Source organism: Gracilinanus agilis, chromosome 1 (assembly GCF_016433145.1).
Source record: "Gracilinanus agilis isolate LMUSP501 chromosome 1, AgileGrace, whole genome shotgun sequence".
Lineage (NCBI taxonomy): Eukaryota > Metazoa > Chordata > Mammalia > Didelphimorphia > Didelphidae > Gracilinanus > Gracilinanus agilis.
In genome coordinates, this window is record NC_058130.1 from 607,089,095 (window position 1) to 607,110,764 (window position 21,670).

Sequence of the window (21,670 nt, forward strand, 5' to 3'; positions counted from 1 at the left end):
TTTATATATATATATATATATATATATATATATATGTATATATATATATATATATTTTTTTTTATTTTCTTGACAATCTTGACCTTTTTTTGTTCCAGAGAAATTTTGTTACTGTTTTTTTTTTTCCCTAGCATTATAAATTAATTAATTCTTTGGTACTTTTATTGCTATGGAACTGAATAAGTAAATTAACAGAAAGAATTGTCATCTTTATTATACTGGCTTGGCTTATCCATGAACAATAATTCTCTAATTTTTAAATGTCTTTATTTGTGTGAAATTTTGTAATTGTGTTCTCCCTAGATTTATTGATAGAATCCCAGGTATTTTATAATGTTTGCTATTATTTTAATTGGAATTTCTCTATCTCTTCAAGCTGGATGGACACTGTTGGTAATATATAGAAATGCTAATGATTTATATGGGTTTATTTTATAGCCTACTTTAGTAGTAAAGTTGTTCATTGTTTCAATTAGTTTTTTAGTAGATTTTCTGGAGTTTACGGATACCATCATATTTCCAAAGAATGTTTCATTTCTTCATTGACATTTTTATTCCTTCAATTTATTTTTGTCTAATTTCTATACCTCATATTTCTAGAACAATATTGAAAAATACTGGTGATAATGGACATCTCTGATTCACCCATGATCTTACTTGGAAGCCTCCTAATTTATCCTGATGATAAGTAAAGCTTGCTTTTAGTTTTGGATAGATACTCAGTCACTTTAGAAAAGGTTCCACTGATTCCTTTGCTTTTTAGTGTTTTTAATGGGTGTTGTTATATTGTCAAAAGCTTTTTCTATATGTATTCATATAATCATGATCTTTGTTGTTTTATTATTGATACAGTGAATTATGCTTATAATTCTTCCAAATATTGAATCAGCTTTACATTCCTGGCATAAATTGCTGCTATATCTTGGACAGTATTTTATTTAAAATACTTGCATCAATATCACCTTGGAAATTGGCCTGTAGTTTTTTTCTCTGGTTGTAATATTCCTAATTTAGGTATCAAAACCCTATTTTAGTCATAAAATGAATTTGTTGATAGGCCTCCTTTATCTATTTTTTTTTAAACCCTAACTTTCTGTCTTAGCAGCAAGGTCTAGGCAATGGGGGTTAAGTGACCTGCCGGAGTTACAGAGTTAGGAAGTGTCTGAGGCCAGATTTTTTAACTTTTTTTTCCAAATAGTTTATATAGTATTAGGATTAATTATTCTTAAAATATTTGGTAGAATTCATGTGTAAATTCATCTGGCACTGGGAATTTTTTTTTTTTTAGGGAACTCATTCATGGTTTGTTCAATTTTTTTCTAAGTTATTTTACTTATTTTTAATTTTAATTTTTCTAAGATAGCTATTTAATATTTTCTATTAATGTTGACAATTTATATTTTTGTAAGTAGCCATGTATTTATTCATTCTTTTCACTTAGACTTGTCAGTTTAACTGTCATATAATTGGAAAAATGTATTGAATTAATTTTATCTTTATAGGTGGCATATTTACTCTTTTCTTCTGTCTTTTTTCAATCAAATTACCCAATGGCTTATCTTTTTTTTTTTTATAAAACCAGTTATATTCATTCGGGTTTTTTATTTTCAACTTTATTCATCTCTCCTTTGATTTTAGAATTCCTATTTTGGTATTTAATTAGAGATTTTTGTGGGTTTTTTTCCTAGGTTTGTTATTTTTTTTTTCGTTCCATGCCCAATTCGTTGATTTGATCTCACTCTTTTATTGATATATGAATTTAGAAATATAAATTTTCCTCTAAGTGCTGCTTTTGCTGCATTGCACAAACACTGGATTGTTTTTTCATTGTGGTCAGTCCCTTTAATGTAATTGTTATTTCTATAATTTGTTCTTTGACTCATTTCCTTAGGATTAAGATTAGTTTCCAATCAGCTTTTAGTCTATGCTTCCATTTATTAAATGTAATTTTTATTGCATTATGGTCTGAAAAGGTACATTTGATATTTCTGCTTTTTTGTCATTAGAACTTTATGTACTACTAAATGGTCAATTTTTGTGAAGGTACCATGTGCAGCTAAGAAATATAAGAAATAGGCATATGCCTTTCTATTCAGCTTTCTCTAGAGGTCTATCATAACTAAGTTTTCTGAGATTCTATTCATCTCCTTGACTTCTTTCTTTTTAGTTGGATTTATCTGGTTCTGAGAAGGAAAAATTGAGGTCCCCACCATTGGTATAGTTTTACTGGCTGTCCTTCCTATAGTTCATTTGACTTTTCCTTTAAGAATTTGGATGTTATGTTATTTGATGCATAGATGTTTTGCTGATATTACTTCACTGCCTATATTCCTTTAAGCAAAAGGTAGTTCCCTACTTATCCCTTTTAATTAGATCTATTTTTGCTTTTGCTCCATCAGAGATCATGATTGCTACTTTTTGACTTTTTTACTTCAAGATTCTGCTCAAGCCCCTTTATTATAAAACCTGTGAATGTCTCTGTTTCAAGCATGTTTCCTGATATTGTTGGATTCTGGTTTCTAATCCATTCTGCTATCTACTTCTGTTTTATGAATGTGTTCCATCCCACTTAGATGACTGTGTGCATCTTCCTCCATTCTATTTTTTTCTGTTTATTCTTTTTTTTTCCCCTGTCCCTCCTCAAAAGTCTGTTTTGCTTCTGATTGTTGCTTCTCTTAACCCACTCTTCCTTTTATTATACTACTCCTTTCTCTTCTCCTCCTACTTCCCTATTGGGTAAAAAATATTAATTAATACTCAATTGAGTGTGTATATATGTATGTGTATAGGTAAGTGGTACAATGAATATAGTTTCAGGCCATGAAGTCAGGAAGATTCATCTTCATGACCTCAGACATTTCCTAGACGGGTGACCATGGGTAAGTCACTTAATCCTGTTTGCCCCAGATCCTCATCTGTAAAATGAGTTGGAGAAGGAAATGGCAAACCTCTTGAGTATCTTTTGCCAAGAAAGCCTCAAATAGGGTCATGAAGAGTTGAGCACAACTGAAACAGCTAAAAACCAAAATATATAAATACATATAGTCTTCCTTCTGTGAAAAAATTCTGATGAAAGTGAAGTTCAAGCATTGCCTGTCCTTCCTCATTTTCCCTTCCACTATAAAAGCTCTTCCTTGCACACTCCTCTTTTTATGTGAAATAATTTTCCTCATTCTTTATCCCTCCTTTCTTACCTATCCATTTAGAGTTGATCTTTTCAATTCAGTCTTGTGTACTCTATACAGAGTCCTTCTAACTACCCAAATAATGATAAGGTTCTTAGGGTTTATAAATATCATCTTCCCATATAGAAATGTAAACAGTTTAAATGTATTGACTCCTTTATGATTTCTTGAGACTTACCTGAAAGTCAAATTTTCTATTCAGCTCTGTTCATTAGAAATGCCTGAGCATCCTCTATTTCATTAGATATCCATTTTCACCCAAAAGAATAATAATCAGTTTTGCTGGATAAATTGTTCTTGGTTATAATCCCAACTCTTTTGCCATCCAGATTATCATATTCCATGCCCTTCACTTCTTTAAAGTGGTAGCTGCTAAATCTTGTGATCCTCACTATGGCTCTGTATTTCAATGATCTCTTTCTAGCTGCTATGGCCGGGGGAGCTCCAGAATTTGGCTATAATTTTCCTGGAAGTTTTTATTTGGGGATTTCTTTCAGTAAGTAATCAGTGGATTTTTTCAATTTCTATTTTTACTTTCTAGTTCTAGGATATTGGGGCAGTTTTCCTTGATAACTTCTTGAAATATGTATGACATGAAGGCTTTCTTTTATCATGGCTTTCAGGCAGTCCAAATTATTTCTCCTCAATTTTTCCAGTTTTTCTCATGAGATATTTCACATTTTCCTCTATTTTTTCATTCTTTTGGTTTTGTTTCTAGATGTCTCACAGAATCCTCTTGCCCAATTCTAATTTTTATGAAATTAATTTCTTCACTAAGATTTTGTGCCTCTTTTTCAATTTAGCTACTTCTGCTTTTTAAGAAGTTATTTTCATCAGTGAAGTTTTGTGCCCCTTTTACCACCTGGCCCCTTCTTATTTTTTTTAAGATATAATTTTAAGAAATAATTTTATTATTTTCTTTAGTATTTCTTTGTGCTTCTTTTATCAAGCTATTAATTGTCTTTCTCATAATTTTCTTGCATTGCTCTCATTTTTGTTTTCAATTTTTTCTTCTTTAGCTCTTCCAGAATTCTTTTTAGGCTTGTGTCTTTGATTCACATTATTTTTCCTTCAAGGCTTTGTTTGTACCTGTTTTGACATTGTTTTCTTCTGAATTTTTGTTTTGATCTTCCCTAACACAATTGTAAATTTTTATGGTCAAGTTCTTTTCTGTTGTTGTTTGCTCATTTTTCCAGCCTATTTCATGACTTCTGAATTTTAGGTTAAAGTTGAGCTCCACATGGGATAAGGGACATTGTCTAAGCTCCAGGCTTTTCCTACATTGTTGTTTTCAAACCTAGTTCTGAGAGTCTGTAAATTTTTTGTGTTTCCATGTGGTGTGATGTGAAGAGAGATATAGTCACTGCTCTCCTAGTCTATGTCTGGTCCTTAAGAGAAGGGAAGAGTCATTCACTGATCCCTCATAGCTGCAAGTGATGCTACTCCTCAGAATTTCTGCTCCCATAGAACCACAAGTGTGATACTGTTCCTCAGGTCCCTAGCACAGGGGTCCCTGTAATCGCTTTCTGACTAGTTTTCAGATCCCCTTACCATCTCTAGTTTGCGAGTTCCTGAAGCTACTGTTGTATCTCCAAATTCCATAAACTGGTGTTGCTACCATATCCGCTCCATGCCTGCCTCCACCCCAATGTCACAGACATCTCCTCCTTCCAACCTCTTAAATTGTCTTAGGCTGGAAAAATACTTTATCCAAACCTTTTGTTGGCTCTGCTGCTCCAGAATTCTATTTGAGCCATTATTTTAAAATTGTTTAGAAAAGAATGTTGGGAAAGCTTGGTTGTAGTTCTTCCTCTACTGTGCTTCCAACCCCCAAAATCCAAATTCTCCCATTTATACTGAGTATCATCGTTCTAGTCAGAGTGGTTTCCAACGCTGGACTTACTTTATACAGGAGGTGATAAAGAATGGCAAAAGGTAATCAGTTGCTGAGTCTTCTTAATTATACTCCCATAACACCTCTTCTTTATTTATATAACCAACTATCTTACTTAAGGCCCTCTTCATCTTCACTATAGTATAGTGACAGTCCTAATTGTCCTATTTCCAAGGCCTACCCTGAATAAATCATTATTTACATAGTTGCCACACTGATAGTCCTAAAATAAAACAGTCCTAGTCACTCTTTTATCCAAAAAACATCTTCAGTGGCTCCCCTACATTAAATCTAAGAGTTTTCTAAAATTTCTTCACTTAAATACAAAATCCTCAACTTGGAATTTAAAGCAGAACACAATCTAACTCCCATATATCATTCCAGCTTTATTTCATCAACTTCCTTCATCCACCTTATATCCTAGAGAAACTGGGATGGTTTACTGTCTATATACAAAGCTATCTAAGCACACCTGTACTTTTTCACAGACGATATCCCATATTTAGGACACATTCCATACTCATTTCCACTTTACAGACTCCTTAGCTTCCTATAAAGCCTCTCCAAATGCCTTTGAGGATCTGCTCATCCCCTAGGGTTTAGTACTATTTTGTTCCTTAATATTGATTTGTGGGTGGGTATGTTTGTATGTACATACAGAGTTGGGAGGGAAAGGACAGATAATACAGATATAGATAAGTGCATTATATATAGCTATATATTTCCTCCCCAGTAAAAAATGCAAGCATATATAGAGAAAAAAAGACAATCTCTCCCTACCCTGGTACCCCCCAGTAAAATGTAAGTTCTTTGAAGGTCAGGACTGTTTCATTACTATTTTTTAATTTCCAGGACCTACTGCAATATCTTGGCATTCCAAGTTCTTCAACAAAGTGGTTCCCACTCCTTCTCCAGACCCTACCTTCAATCATACATTCTATAACCTGCCAAAATGTGTCTTATTTGTTCCTCAGACTTTTAGGATTAAAATAAATTTGGGGTCAATTTGGGGATTTAGTGGTTAATGACAGAGTGAAGATCCTGTCTGAGTAACTTGGAGGCCTAGTTGGAAACCTAATACACTCAAGAAAATATCTCATGTCTAAGACATTGCCAAGGCTACCCCTCTGCCTAGAATACATGATTTTCTTACCTATCCTCTTTGAAGCATCCCCGTTTTCCTTCAAAGCACCTCATCCTGTATTAAACCTTCCTCATCTCTATGGATATGACTGCCTCCTCCCCATTCCCCATTATTTTATATCCTTATATATTTTGTATCAATATTTACATGTGAACATCTTCCAACAGAATGTAAACTCTTGAAGACAAGGAATATTTCCTTTTTTTTTGTTTTGTATCCCCCAGTGCCCACTATGGTACCTAGCACATAGGAGGCATTTAAAAGTTTAAATAAGGTACAGTCAAGTTACAACATACCAGAGCACACACCCAAAACACTCAATCTTCCAACACTTGGCATTTTTACTGGCTGTGTCCCATGTCAGTAATTCACTCTCATTACCTGATTTCAAATTCTAGCTAAAACCCCACTTATTACATTAAGTCTTTTCCCAGTTCCCCCCCTTAATTCAAGTGTTTTGCCTTTGTTCCATTTTATCTTGTTATCTGTGCATAATTGTTTATGCTGTCTTCCACATTAGATTGTTATGGTCTTTGAGAACAGGATTGGCTTTTGCCTCTCTTTGTATCCATAGCACTTAGCACAGTACCTGGCACACAATGGGCACTTAATGAATGTTTCCTGATTGAGTGCACAGAGTATGTGGAAGGGAACTAGAAATAGCATTGTCTTCATAGAGCCTGCATTTTCTCTACAGCAGGCCTCCTGGATGACCTTTCTACCTTAATTATCTGCTTCCTCCAATTAAATTAAATTCAGGTGTTTAAGCATCTACTATGTGCAAAGTACTGGGCTTAACCCGGGAGATATGAAGAAGAGTTTACATTCCACTCATGGATGAAATTCCCTATAAACAAGTGTGCAAATTTGGCTAGAACACAGCTGTGAGAACTGATAGGTAATTAGCTTGGAAAGACAGGATGTAGACAGACTGTGAAGGACAAGAGTGTGTTATTTTATCCTAGAAGCAGGAGTAAGCTGCTTAAGATTTTCAGGCAAAGGAGTTATCTGGCAAAGGAGTGATCTGGTCAGACTTGTGCTTAGGAATGTTAATTTGGCAGCTGGGTAGAGGATGGATTAGAGAGGGGAGGGACTATAGATGAAAGGAGACCAAAGTTGAAAAGTGTCTGAATTTTGAAAGAAGGCCATATAAGAAGGGAACAGATAGATACCAGAGATAATAACCTAGAATCTACAAGACATGGCAACTGATAGGATTGGAGGGAGGGAAAGGAGGGAAATGAGAGCCAAGAAAACTCCACTCTGCTACCCAACTAATCTTGACACTTTCATTTAAATTGTCATATACCCCCAAATCATCCATTATTTCCTATAGCTTTGAAGTAAGGCATTTAAACTCCGTTGCAACAACAATTCAAGGCTCCTCATGCATGATCCCTGACTCGCTTTATCCAATTTCATTTTCCTCTAATCCCAATACTCTCTTATCTGGCTAAACGAGTTTATTTTCTCATCTGTTAAAATAAGAATGTTGGACAAGATGTCTTCTAAAAGTACTCATTCCAGATCTGCCTTTGCTCATGTGGTTCTCACAACTGGCCTCCTTTACATTTAAATCTTACTTATCTTTCAAGGAAATCAAAACTATATGAGACAACAATATTTTTTTTTTAAACCCTTAACTTCTGTATATTGGCTCCTTGGTGGAAGAGTGGTAAGGGTGGGCAATGGGGGTCTAATGACTTGCCCAGGATCACACAGCTGGGAAGTGTCTGAGGCCGGATTTGAACCTAGGACCTCCCGTCTCTAGGCCTGACTCTCAATCCCCTGAGCTACCCAGCTGCCCCCTAACAATATTCTCTTATTCTCTGAACTACTGCAACATTTTTAATCCGTACTACACATTTTGTAAGTTATTTAATACTATCTTACCTCATCAACAATGACAAGAAACATTTTGAGTTTGAGGTTTTGGTTATTTTTTGGTAGTCTAGCAAGGAGATTATCAGATTTTTTGGTCTTAGGATCCTTTTATGTTCTTAAAAATAGTTGAGGAACACAAAGAGCTTGTGTTTATATGAGTTGTATCTATCAGTATTTACTGTTAGAAATTAAAACTGATAACTATTTACCAACTCATTTAAAAATAAACACATTACCTGTTAACATAAATTATATGATTTTATGAGAAATAACTAATTTTCCAAATCAAAATAATTAGTGACAAGATGGCATCATTTTACATATTTTTCGAAGATAACTAGATTCTCATATCTGCTTCTGCATTCAATCAATATTTTGTTTTGGTTGAAGTTTATGAAGTAAATCTGGCCAAATACAAATATGTAGTTGGGAAAGGGATAAACATTTAAATAGGTTGATATCATCTTAGTATTTTTATGAAAATAATTTTGACCTCATAGACTCCATTTGAAAGGGTAGGTACATAGCTGAGTACACATTAAAATACTACTGCAATGAATAGCTTTATGTGGAACTAAAAACAATTAAAATAATTTACTTTATAGAATATAAATTTTGTATGTACTGAATTTATACATAAAATGATCGTTTGTACCATATTAGATGTTACTAAGATAGATATGAAATAAATCCACATGCCTGCATGGAAATTATTTCCTAACCTTCATAAATTGTACATATCAAATCAATAAAAAGTAGTCACCTAATTCTGCATTATCTTGTGCTCATCAGTGATACATGCTGATTTAGGAAAGGAAAAAAAGATCACTGGAGAGTTCCTTTTCAATCCCTTCATAAAAGGAAACTAACTCAAGGTTTAACCTATCTTTTGGAAGCCAGACAGAGAGAATGGCATTAAGTGATGGACACAAAAAATGTACACTTTCTTTCCATAAACTTCAGATATCAAGGTCAGCTATTTTAAAATCCAGTTCAAATATTTTAAAGTACTATAGATGACTTTAAAGTCTTCAACAACAGTAATTATAAATCTATCAAGGTTAAGTTTTTCTCCACTTTATCAATTCAACACACACTTATCAGAGCTAACTAAACAGTAAGAATTTGAATTTGAATATAAAAATCTGAATATCAAAATGAAGTCTTTCCCTGGGCTGGAATCCTGATGCTTAATTTATATAGTGTGAATGGTTTAGGGGGAGGAGCAGAAGAATGGCTCATATTGCCCACCAGACTAAAATCCAGTTTAATTTATAAGCTGAATTCTCCTTCCAGTCAGAGAGCCTATTTAGAAATAAAATTAAGATTAAAAGATTGCCTGATGAAAATCAACAAGGAGGCTAATTTGGACTCTGTTAACCAAAGATGGCCATATATCTATCTCTTTAAGGCTATACTTCTTCCCATCAACTTACTCTTTCAATTGTTGCTATTATATCATCCTTTACATCATTGAATATTATAAAGAGTCCAACATTCACGAATATTCACATGCTGCCTTAGTCCTTTATTGTTTCTATTGGATAGGGTGAGTCTCCAAATACTGTACCAGTTCTTACTCAGTGTTTCATTAGGTAGAGTTTTCTGCTCATCACATCAGACCTTTCTGCAGAAGAGGTATAGAGAAGAGGATGTTCAAGTGAAAATAGAAAAGCTATTTAGTATGTAATTTAACATATTTCAAAAAAGGAAGATCTGCCTATTTGAGGAACAAAGTGCACAAAACTTGTTAATAGATTGCCTTGGTATACTTTAAAAAAAAATCATGACAGGGGCAGCTGGGTAGCTCAGTGGATTGAGAGCCAGGCCTAGAGATGGGAGGTCCTATGTTCAAATCTGGCCTCAGACACTTCCCAGCTGTCTGGGCAAGTCACTTAACCCCCATTGCCTAGCCCTTACCACTCTTCCACCAAGGAGCCAATATACAGAAGTTAAGGTTTTAAAATTAAAAAAAAAAATCATGACAGAAAAATAGTAGCAATTAAAAATACTTCTCTTGTAACAGTCAGGTCGCTCAGAGGAGAAAGCCAGGTCTGGAGATGGGAGGTCCTGGGTTCAAATCAGATTTCCTAGCTGTGGGATCCTAGGCAAGTCACTTAACCCCTACTGCTTAGCCCTTAACCTCTTCTGTCTTGGAACCAAGACTCAGTATTGATTCTAAGAAGGTAAGGGTTTAATGAAAAATATTTCCCTCTCAAATAAGTCCCAGAAACATTTTCACATGTTACTGTAGGAAAGTCTCTTGTTCTTGTATTGGCATTTTCAGCTATAGGAATATTCTCTTTAAATCTTTAAATGTAAAGTACTTAAGGAAAGCAGATGGGTATCAAAGTGGATAGTCAGCCCTAGAGACAGAAAAGACTCATCTTCCCAAGTCAAAATCTGCAGCAGCAAAGAGTTGCAGTAGAACTAAAAGAAAACATTGTGATAAGGGGAAAAAAAGTAGAAAATAAGCCTAAATAAAACATGATAACATCCTCAGTTTGGTACAGACATACTTCATTTTGCAGCACTTTGATTTATTGTTACTTGCAAATATTGCTTACATTGTGTCTTTGTGTCACATTTAGTAATTCTCACAATATTTCAAACTTTTTCATTATTATTATGTGTGATGGTGATCTGTAATCCATAATCTTTGAGCAGCAAACTTCACTGTTGTCTTATTTTAATAAATTCCTTACCATCTCAACCTTTGGCAACCATCACCCGGTCAGCAGTCAGCTTATCAAGACAAGCTCCTCCACCAGCAAAAAGATTATGACTACTTGAAGGCTTGGATGATGGTTAGCATTTTTTTTTTAGCAAAAAAGTATTTTTAACTAAGGTATTTACATTTTTTAACATATTATTGCACTTAACAGATTATACTATGGTGTAAACATAACTTTTACACACACTGAGATACTAAAAAATTCATGTGTTTTATTATGACAGTTTAGAACTAACACAAAATATCTCTGAAGTATGCCTGAACTGAAGCTATGGATTCAGAAACTTCAACTTTGTCCTGTCTTGTGGTTTTATTAATCTATCTTACTCAACTCCCTTTTTATGGACATTGCTCCAAACATGAATTTCTTAAAACAAAAAGAGCTGGGAGCAATGGAACAACTCAACTCCCTTTATACATACAGGCATTCCTGTAGGTTATTAATTGGCCTGATTTCAATATTGTTGTGTCTCAGGGAACAGGGAGGCCAAGGAGAGGGAGAGATGGGAAAAACCAGTCAGAGGAGGAGTCACAATATACACATTTTTCAATTAAGTTTTCAGTTTATATAAGGGTACATACAGGTAGTGAAAACAATTACAATAGAAACCTTAAAAGACATAATTAATGAAGATGTTTGAAATATTTTAAGAATTATCAAAATGTGACTGAGACATGATATGGCAACATGTTGAAAAAATGTCACCAATTGATCTGCGTAGTTATCACACACAATTTCAATTTGTAAAAAATGCAATGCCTTTGAAGCATAGTAAAAACCAAGAGTAAAAAAATGAAGTATGCTTTTAACATTTTGAGTTCCTATTTTAAATTAAATTTTAGCCACAAATGTTAATCTGTATAACCCAATTACTACATAAACTTTAAATTTATGTTCCACTATCTTGCAAATATTCACTTATAAAAGATCACTAGAGACCTATGTTACACAATCTATTTCCTAACTTTCAGTATCATTCAGGAATTTTTCTAAAAGACCAAAGATACTTTGTTAATATCAGGTCTCAGTACTGATGTGTCAAAAGGGCCTAAACTTGTGCTAATACCTAACCAAGAACAAAATTTAGCCCTGCTTCCATTTCAAGGAAGGAAAAACATCAGCACAAACATCAGCATTATAATCAAACTTCCGCAGAACTTTTCTGACCTTCATATTCAAAGCACCTTACAATGCAATCTGACATGAGTTACATTTTAAATTATATTTGCTAAACATCAAGATTTGCTTGGAATTCTATTTTAGATTCAAACTGGAGTTGACAGTTTGATTTTTAAAGCACAACTCCTGTTATAAAGGCTGATTTCAAGAAAATAAGTCATTCACATCACAATCCTTGCAAAAACATTACCCACCTATAAAAGAAATAAGGCAACAAATCACCTGACCTTCAAATAAGAAAAGTTTTTAAAAATCTAGACATGACAAATATGTTAATTTCTTTGGCTTGACTGTACAGTAAAAAGAAAGGTTCTAATTAGAGAATGAGAACAGGTGAAATCAAATAGAAATGACTGGTGTTTAAAATTTCTTAAAACATCAATGAAATATCTCATATAATCTAGATTAGAATATGGTTGACTTAACAATCCCAGCAGCCCAAGCTAGATATTGGGCTAGAAGACTTGAGTTTGCCACTTTATGGCTTGTGTTACTGGATAAGTTCTTTAAGGGCCTCAGTTTCTTCATTTATAAATCCACGAATTTATACTCATCTAGTTAGTTAGGCACCTATTATGTGCCAGAGAGCTCACCAAAGTGCCCGGATTACAAAAATCTGTCCTCTAGGAGCTTACATTTTATAAGAGAAGTCAACCTACGAAAAATATACTACCAAATAAATCCAAGGTAATTTGAGAAGGGGATTTTGTTGGAAGAATTGAGAAAGTAGAGAAGAGTGAGAACAGATCTGAAAGGTACAGGGTATTCTGGGGAAGTGAGAGGATACATTAGAGGCTTGGAGGAATAGGGAAGTATCAAAACTAGAGCAGATTTGATGGGAACGGGATTCGAAAGTGGAAGGGGGGCATTAGTGACTTGGAGGAATCGGGAAATAGAAGAGCTAGAGCAGATGTCTGAAGGGTACAGGGGACTAACAGGCTGAGGGCATTAAAGACATCAGTGACAGCCGCTGCAGAAAGATCGCAGGACTTGCTGACCGCTAGGTTCCCTTCAAGCTCTAAACCAGGGCCGTTCGGTTCCGCTGCTGGCCTCCGCAGCCCGAGTTCGCGGCGCCCGAGACTCCTACAGACCTCCGCCCCACTTCAAAGGAGAGCAGGCAATAGCGCAGATCACCGGCCCCCCTCTCCCAGGGTCCGCAGCGGTCAGACTTTGTCTGGACGCGCTATGTATGCTATGCCATACCATTTCTTTTCCGTCTTAGAAGCGCCAAAAGTATTGGTTCCAAGGAAGAGCCATAAAAGGTTAAGTGACTTGCCCAGGATCATACTGCTAGAAAATGTCTGAGACCACATTTGAACCCAGGTCCTCTAGTCTGCAGGTCTGATTCAGATCCACTGAGCCAACTAGCTGCCCCCATGCCATACCATTTTAAGGTCGAATATATTTGCATGTTACTCCTCCACTCCTATTAGACAGGGAGTTCCACGAAAGCAGGGACCATGTTTCGCTTTTCTTTGCATCCCCCTGGCGCTCAGCACAATGCCCGGCACACAAGAGGCAATTAACTGTTGCCAGTCAAAATAAACATATGCAAAGAAGTACCAGAATGGCTCACGGGAATGCGTCCGCGTTACGGCGGGGTAGGAGCGGCTGGAAGACCAGGCCCTCGGCCATCCCCAGGCCCTCGCCCGCCGCGCATCGCACTCACCGCACAGCATGAAGAGCAGGACGCAGAGCAGCGTGGCCACGATCACCAACAGGGTCAGCCCCACGCTCTGCCACATTTTGGAGAGTGAAATGAGAAGGGTGAGGCCAGGAAACGCGCACAGCTGGAGGCGGGATGGAGGAGGGGGTGGCAGGAGAAAGAGCTCGAGCCCGGGTCTCTTTGCCTTTCTCAGGGGCTTCCACTCCTCCACAGGGTGCCACGGGATGGCATGAGAGCTAACAGTTCCCTCAACAGCGCCCCCTATGGGTTGGGGCAGCGACTACGCCGAGGCGGGGCTGGAGGGGGAGGGGGAGGGGGAGAAGGACGGAGGCTGGAAGCTAGGGGGATGGAAGGAGGCTCAGAGGCCGAGGAGGTTAGACGGTGTAAAGGAGTGGGGCTGGCAGGCTAGCGTTTAAGGAGCTGTAGCGCCCCCAACCCCTTCATCGTTTCGGCGAGTCCGGGACCCCGCGCGGCTGGGGGTCACCGGCCTGACGCGCCTCCATGGCCTCGGGGATAGACACTGCGGGTGGCGCTCGGCGTGCCTGGGGTGGGGGATGAAAAGGGACCCAAAGCGAAGGAGACGGCAGCGGCCGTTACCCGCCTCCCCGTAGCTGCTCGGGCAGCTCCTGATCCTCTCCGGCAGCCACAGCTTTTCAGCTCCGCTCCCCCTCGCGGCGGCTCCGGACCGCGTCAGAGCGCTTTCCCCACCCCCATCTACGCCGCTTGGGCAGCTGGGAGATACAGTTCGCAATTGGTGAAGAAGAGATCACTGAAGACTTACGAGGGACTACAGCTCCCATAGGGCACCGCGGAACTCACAGCTTCTCTGTCCTCACCTCCCTTCGGTCGCCCAGATGTGTCTCCAAGTCCTACGTCTATACCTCTGCTGTAGGCTCCCCTTGTTTTCTTAATCCTTGAGCTGTATGCGAGATGTAGTTCCCTTTCCCTCCTTTGTACCCAGACCTAGTCCTTTGAGTCTAATACCCCAAATGCCCAGCACAATGCCCCATGACTGGGGAGAAAAGCGAGCTGCACCTGTCCCCGGCTACTGGCCGGGGCGGAGGTTAGGGTCTTATCTGAATGAAGGACTTGCACTCTCATCTTTGCCAGCTAGGAAATTTGCAATCGCAGGGAATGGCCTTTCTTCCCCAGGAAACAGGTGGAATGTGGTTTGTTATTCATAGTTGGTGTATTTCGGTAGTTGGTGCCCATGGGTGAACTGAGGACAGGAGGTATTTGTTGTGTGTCCTAAATTCACCTCTGAGCTGTCCTATGTCCTGCCAGAGGTTCAGCGCTTTTTCTGGAACACAGACCAGAATTTAAAAAAAAAAAAAAAAATCTCGAGTAATAACCTCTAAGATCATCTAAGCCAACCTGTCCTCGAGTAAGAATTCCCTCTATGACAAAGGGTCGTTAAACTTACACTTAAAGATTTTTAGTAAGTTTACCACTTCCCAAGGCAGCCTGTTCCATTTTTGATAATTCACATTAATGGAGTTTTTTGTGGTTTTTTTTCCCCCTTTTAGATAGCAAATCCAAATCAACATCTGCAAATTTTAGTCACTGATCCTCAAGCCCCAGGGTTTTGACTGTTTAGTTTTTGGCGTTTTCGCTCTGTGATAGCGGCAGGTGATATTGGCTCCTTCTCTTCCCTGATAAAAGACTTGGTTTTTCTGACTACCTGTTTTTCCTAATTAACACAGTCAGTGCTTTCTCATTCTTGTCTACAGTTTCCTAGGTCTTAGAGCATCGAATTAGAGAATGAGATAAAATAGAGAATGAGATAAAAAAAAAAATCTGCATGGAAAAATGTCACAAGTGAAAAGGGTCTGTGGAACGTGGGGATTTATTGGATAAAGGACAAAGAAGAACAAACATTACCCTTAACCTAAGAAAAGTGTTTCCCCTCGCTTTCATTTACCAATTCCATTCCTTCCAATAGATCCTGAAATAATATGTTTGGGTCTGACCACTAAACCCATTAAGCTGACATCTGGAAAAAAAATTTTGAACAGCTTGGTAAACTATAAAGTATTAACTCTAGAGTGAGAGTATGGAAGCCTTGTCTTATAATTAAATAGATGTATTTGACATCATTTTTGTTAATTCCTTTACTGTCTCAGACCTAGAAGGTTAAAATAAAGAATTCAAAAGACCAAATGAGCTGAATTGACTATGAAACTTTTGCCTACTACCTAGAATTTACCTCTACCCCAAAGGACTGCTTTTGAAAGAAGACACTAGAGTCTAAAATACCTCTGAATCACTCAAGATAGGATTAGTTAAAACAAATCTAATCTCTTCAGCCATTTTAGTCCCTCCTATTGTATAAGGCAGCTCCCAGGTACCCTAGCCTCTGGCTACATCCTCTGTCCCAAGTATAAGTGACCTAACATTAGCAGTCTGTTGGCCTTTCTTTCCCATGCTCCCTAAATGTATATAATCACCCCATGTTCTGCAATTGAGTGGAAATTTTCAGTAATTATATTGCTGGCATCTTTCCCAAGTCTGTAGTCCTCCCAGGTGGTGGCTCTGTCAAGTGTTTTTGATGGTAGTCTCACCTGCCCTTGTTATAGGGGTGCAAATGGTGAACCCTTGGGTTCAGGAAGGAAACCTTTCTCAAGAATGAGAGGACTCCAAACTTAGCTTAAAAATATAAAGATTTATTAGTAAGGTAGGATTAATGGCCAGCAAGACACCATGAGTGGAGCAACCCTGAGAAGGAGGGTTGCTCCCAAGATATGGCATGGCAGCATGAGTGGAGCAACTATCCGGGTTGCTCCCCGAGTGCCCCAGTTCAGGGATTTTTATATTCTTTATAGTATAGTGGACATGACTTCTAGCACTCAGGCATTCAGTGGGTGGGGGTGGGGGGGGTCTGTCTGAGATCCTCCGGGCTTAGGCTATCAAGGTGTGGCCCATTCTTTGTCTATCAAACTAAAGGACATCCAAGGATAATGGTCTTTGCCTTGGGAGTCACAAGGACAGGAAGGGGGAAGGGAATTTCCCTGTTCACACACTGCCTGAGTTAAGGGGTACAGGATCCCTGCCATCTCTGAACAATGCCCATGTCAAATCCCTCCTCTCCAAATATCTAAGGGAAAAGGGACAAAGGTCTCAATCTTCTGTAGCTTCTTCAAAGCTGGGAAGGGTTATATAGCTGTCCCTGCCTATATCAGAGAGAGAGAAATGCTGACTTTAGGCAAATGTCCAGAGATCCAGGCTGAGGATGCTCCAATGACTCCAGTGAGGGCGTTCATAGCAACTAGAGAAGTGACAATGTTACAAAAAAATTGCAAGGTTTTCATCAGAGGATTTTCTGTCCAACTGGCAAGATTAAAGAAACAGAAAAAAAAAAAAAAAAGAACAGAAAATGTAAGAAAAAGAGTAAGAGATTTAAGAGAACCAGGAGGAAGTGGGGGGTCTACTCATTCCGGAGCGTCCTTAGGTTTGCTTTTCTGGCGGAAGAGGAATTTGAGGTCCTCCAGCGGCTCACAGGAATAAGTGACATCTGTTCCCCCTTCACTACCTGTTTCTGGGGGTGGTTAAAGAGTTAAATACAAGAGGCATAAGTCCATGCGTTCTGCCCCTCTAATTTTACCTCAGTGGAAGTGGACAACATTACGCAATGGGGCCTATCCCATTGGGGTGTTAGCTGGTTCAATCCACTCCAGGTTTTCAGGTATAGTAAATCTCCAGTTCCAGTTGGGTGGAGGGATTCCTCCTTCTCCTCCCTTGAGGGTTTGGGAAGGATCTTGTTAGCATATTCCCTCTGGGCCTGATGGATGGTTTAGAAAACCAAACAAGACTGTATTTCTGTATCTAAAAGAACATCTGAGGTTTGAAAGGGTCTCCCATACTGTAGTTCAAATGGGCTTAGTCCTAAATCTGCTCTAGGAGCAAGTCTGGTTCTAGTAAGGGCCACACCTTGATAGCCTAAGGATCTCCAAAAATCTAAGGGAAAAGGGATGAAGGTCTCAATTTTCTGTAGCTTCTTCAAAGCTGGGAAGGGCATTGTTCAGAGATGGCAGGGATCCTGTACCCCTTCACTCAGACTGGCTGTAATAGGGAAATTCCCTTCCCCCTTCCTGTCCTAGTGACTCCCAAGGCAAAGACCATTATCCTTGGATGTCCTTTAGTTTGATAGACAAAGAATGGGCCACACCTTGATAGCCTAAGCCCTGAGGATCTCAGACAGACCCCCCCACCCCCTGAATGCCTGAGTTCAAGAAGTCATGTCCAAGCTACTGTAAAGAATATAAAAATCCCTGAACTGGGGCACTCAGGGAGCAACCTGGATAGTTGCTCCACTCATGCTGTGATGCCATGTCTTGGGAGCAACCTTCCTCCTCAGGGTTGCTCCACTCATGGTGTCTTGCTGGCCTATCTTATCTTACTAATCTTACTTATCTTACTAATAAATCTTTATGTTTTTAAGCTAAATTTGGAGTCCTCTCATTCTTGAGAAAGGTTTCCTTCCTGAACCCAGGGGTTCACCATTTGCACCCCCATAACCTGATTAAAAACCTGTTATAACCACTACTCAGATAGTTTGCATTATTTTTCAAATTGAGAAGTTCATATTCTACCTTTGATACAAAATAGTTGTATGACCATGGACAAAGTTGCTAAGGCAACTCTAAAACTAAAAGTTATAGCATTACTGTTGATCAACATTGTTGGGAACATTTTCAGTACCTGACATCTCTGAAATCACAGGTCATAAGCACCATTCTTCTCCCCAAAAACTACTTAGAATATTTCTGTTATCCAATGCTATAGTAATAGATTTAAACTCCCACAGAAAGCTAGTTTATACATGCCCTCAGTTCTAGAAAATTATTTCCATTTTAAATGAGAGGGCTGTAGTCTACACTATGATAGATAAATTTATATTTTTCTAATTGGTTTTTCATAAAAGTTTGTAACATAGCCTCTATTAAAACCAGTTTAATGAGGGGTTTATGTGTATTTTTTAAAAGATAAGTACCAGAAAGAACTTTGAATTTTTCTTGAAAACAGTATAGAATTGCATAAGACAAGGAACTATCCTCAAGTAAATAGGCAAACTTCTGAAATTTAGACATCCTATTTCTTTCCTTTCACACGTCAATCTGTTTTATCTATAGAATGTCATGTCACCAGTTCTTCCTGTCAGCAGCACTAAGGTAACTGTTATGGGGTACAATGGTGAACCCCTGGGTTCAGGAAGGATACCTTTTGCAAGAATGCAAGACTCCAAACCTAGCTTAAAAGTAAAAAGAGAAATTTATTACTTTGGAAAGTCATGTTGAGAGTGGCCAGGAGAATAGCATGGTGGAACAGCTAAATGGGGAGCTGTTCCTTGGGCGGCAATAGCATGGATGGAAAAGCTAGTGTGGTAACCACTCAGGCATTCTGTTGGGGGGTGGCCCTCATAGTTTGGAGGACAGATGTCTGAGATACAACCTGATGATATCCAGGAGGTGTATCTCTTTGTCCATCTAAAGGATGGTCCTAGGAGGATAATCCTCTCAGAGTTATCAGATGTTTTGGGTTAGGAGTCACAAGAATGAAGGGAGCAAAGTAATTTCCCTGCTTATAGTTTGCCTGAAACACTTCTATAGTTTTGGGGAATACAATGCCCATGCCAGTAATTAGAGGAAAAAAAAACATTTGATAAAAACAAAGATCTAAAGAGTGTTATGTTTTCCTTCTTTTTAATAAGAGTGAAACCTATGCCATTGGATTTGGACATTACAACACCATTTCTCAGATTCCAAGGGGAATTTTTAGTTTTTGCCAGTTATACATTTTCAGTGATGAAATTTCTGGGAATGTCTTAGTGTTTATTTTTAGCACAGACTATCAGAGAACCTAGATTCAAATCTTAGTGCTGGTGGTAGAATCCCATGCTAATGAAATTTTCTGGGAAAGTTTTCTATCCAAAGACATTGGCCTCCTTACTGTTCCACAAGCACATTCCATCTCTCAGCTCCAAATGTTGTGGAAGAGTAAATTTTGTTCTGGTCCAAAGAATTACAGCTCAGACCTCTTTACCTTAAGGCATGAAAACAATTATTCCAGGACATTACAGATAGTATAACAAAAAGAGGGCAATGGAAAAGCCCAAGGTGATGGAAAAAGCCATACCAATTCTCCATATTCCCTTAGATTATACTTCTCAGGAAGGGGCAAGGAAGGAGTACAAAGATCCCCAGTGCACCTGGGCTATGTTCCCTCCCTTGTCCTGTTTTTCAGATATTCAAGGTTGTCTTGGGTTCTTGAGTGTCCTTTCCCAGTCTTACAAAATCTTATCTAAGGGGATGAAGTCAAAAGTAGTTTAGGTGCTCCCTTCCAGATTTGACCTTGCAAGCTCTTATCTACTGGTAGTAGCTAGGAAAACACAGGGTGGCATATGCTTTTCTGCTATCTAGTAAAAAGCATAATATCTAAAGTACCATTAAAGAAAAAGAATTTCAAAGCATTTCTAAGATTTTAAAGCACCATATCCCACTTCCAACCCTCATCACAGGCAGACTCTCTGGCTATCTCCTGTGCCTGGAATTCTCTCTCTCCTTTACTCTGACTAATGACCTCCTTGACTGACAGGTCCATAAGGACATCCCAGGCCCACTGGGGCAAAAGCTGCCAGAAAAAAAAAATACATTTGTAAGATCTGCTCCAGACATGGCAAGAACTGGTTGTGGATTCATAGATCTAATGAATCCTGACTTAAGTACAGCTGACTTTCCTAACTATCTTTCTTAATTGGCTCAGAACATTCCTGACCAGGGTAACACAACTTTGGGCTATATCTCAAGATAGAACTCTTGGAGCCACAAGACAGTCTTATGTCAAAAGATAACATGTATTGATAAATGTATTTACTCCCTTATGCAGCTGTGTACTTTTAATTGGCCTACATATTTTAAAGGCTAGTATATAATTGACACCTAGAGAAAACATGTTTCTGACATGTTATCCTTTCCTTCATATATGATGTATATGCATGCTTATTACATAGAACACCTGCATATTTTAATTGATTATGTACCTTATTGGTAGGTAGGAAAGTATACTTTTGACATGTTACTTTCTCTTTTATATATCATTCCCTTTGTTCTTAAGTATGTAGAAGACTATAAATACTTGACTCAAATGTACAATAAATGGAACTGTGTGATCCATTCACAAGTTTCCCCTAAGTTTGTCCCATGCATTTTTAATTCAACTGCATCTGTTAAGCTTACTCTCTTTCTCTCTCTCTCTCTCTCACACACACACACACACACACACACACTTTCTTACTCTCTCTGGTTCTATGTCTCTCCTTTGAGCTTTCACACACACACACACACACACACACACACACACACACACACACACAGACCTGAGCTGCAGAGCTTCAGGCACAACACTCTTCTGCTCCCAGGCTCACAAGCAGCTTTCCCTAAGAACCTGAGTAAGGGGCTTCCACAACCAGCTCTTTACACTTGGCTTCCTTGAAGTCTCAGGTGTAATTCTACCTCCTGCAGGAAACTTTCCTCTTACTTCCAATGTCTTCCCTCTATTAAGTATTTCCTATTTATTCTATATATATTGACTCATAAATACTTGTTTGCATGTTTCCTCCTACCATTAGACTATAAGCTTCTTGAGATCAAGCATTGTCTTTTGCCTTTTTTTTTAATCCCCAGCCTTAGCACAGTGCCTGATACATTATAGGTACTTAATACATGCTTATTGGATTTAATTGAATTATTAGAGGACATGGATTCAAAATCTGCTTGTGTGACCTTGGAAAAGTTGCTTAGCCTTCCTACCCCTCCATTTCCTCCTCTGTACAATGAGGGGACTAGATGACTTCTGAGGTTATTTCCTAAGTTAATTATATCCCATAACTCTTCATGTCCATATGAACACAGAACACAGTAAACTTGCCCTTTGGATGACTAGAAATGGAAAAAAAAGGAAAACACTTTTAGTAAAACTTATCCTAGG

At 38.2% G+C, this 21,670-nt stretch overlaps 1 protein-coding gene across 2 annotated transcripts in view; it reads right to left on the reverse strand.

Annotated features, from left to right (window-relative positions):
• Positions 1–14,337, reverse strand: part of SMIM13 (small integral membrane protein 13) — a 51,671-nt gene extending 37,334 nt beyond the window's left edge. For both annotated transcript variants that reach the window (XM_044667733.1, XM_044667726.1), the window contains exon 1: positions 13,691–14,337. In XM_044667733.1, coding sequence (XP_044523668.1) covers positions 13,691–13,766 — 76 coding nt within the window. In that variant the 5' untranslated portion in view covers positions 13,767–14,337. The remainder of the gene's footprint in view (positions 1–13,690) is intronic.
• Positions 14,338–21,670: the final 7,333 nt, after the last annotated feature.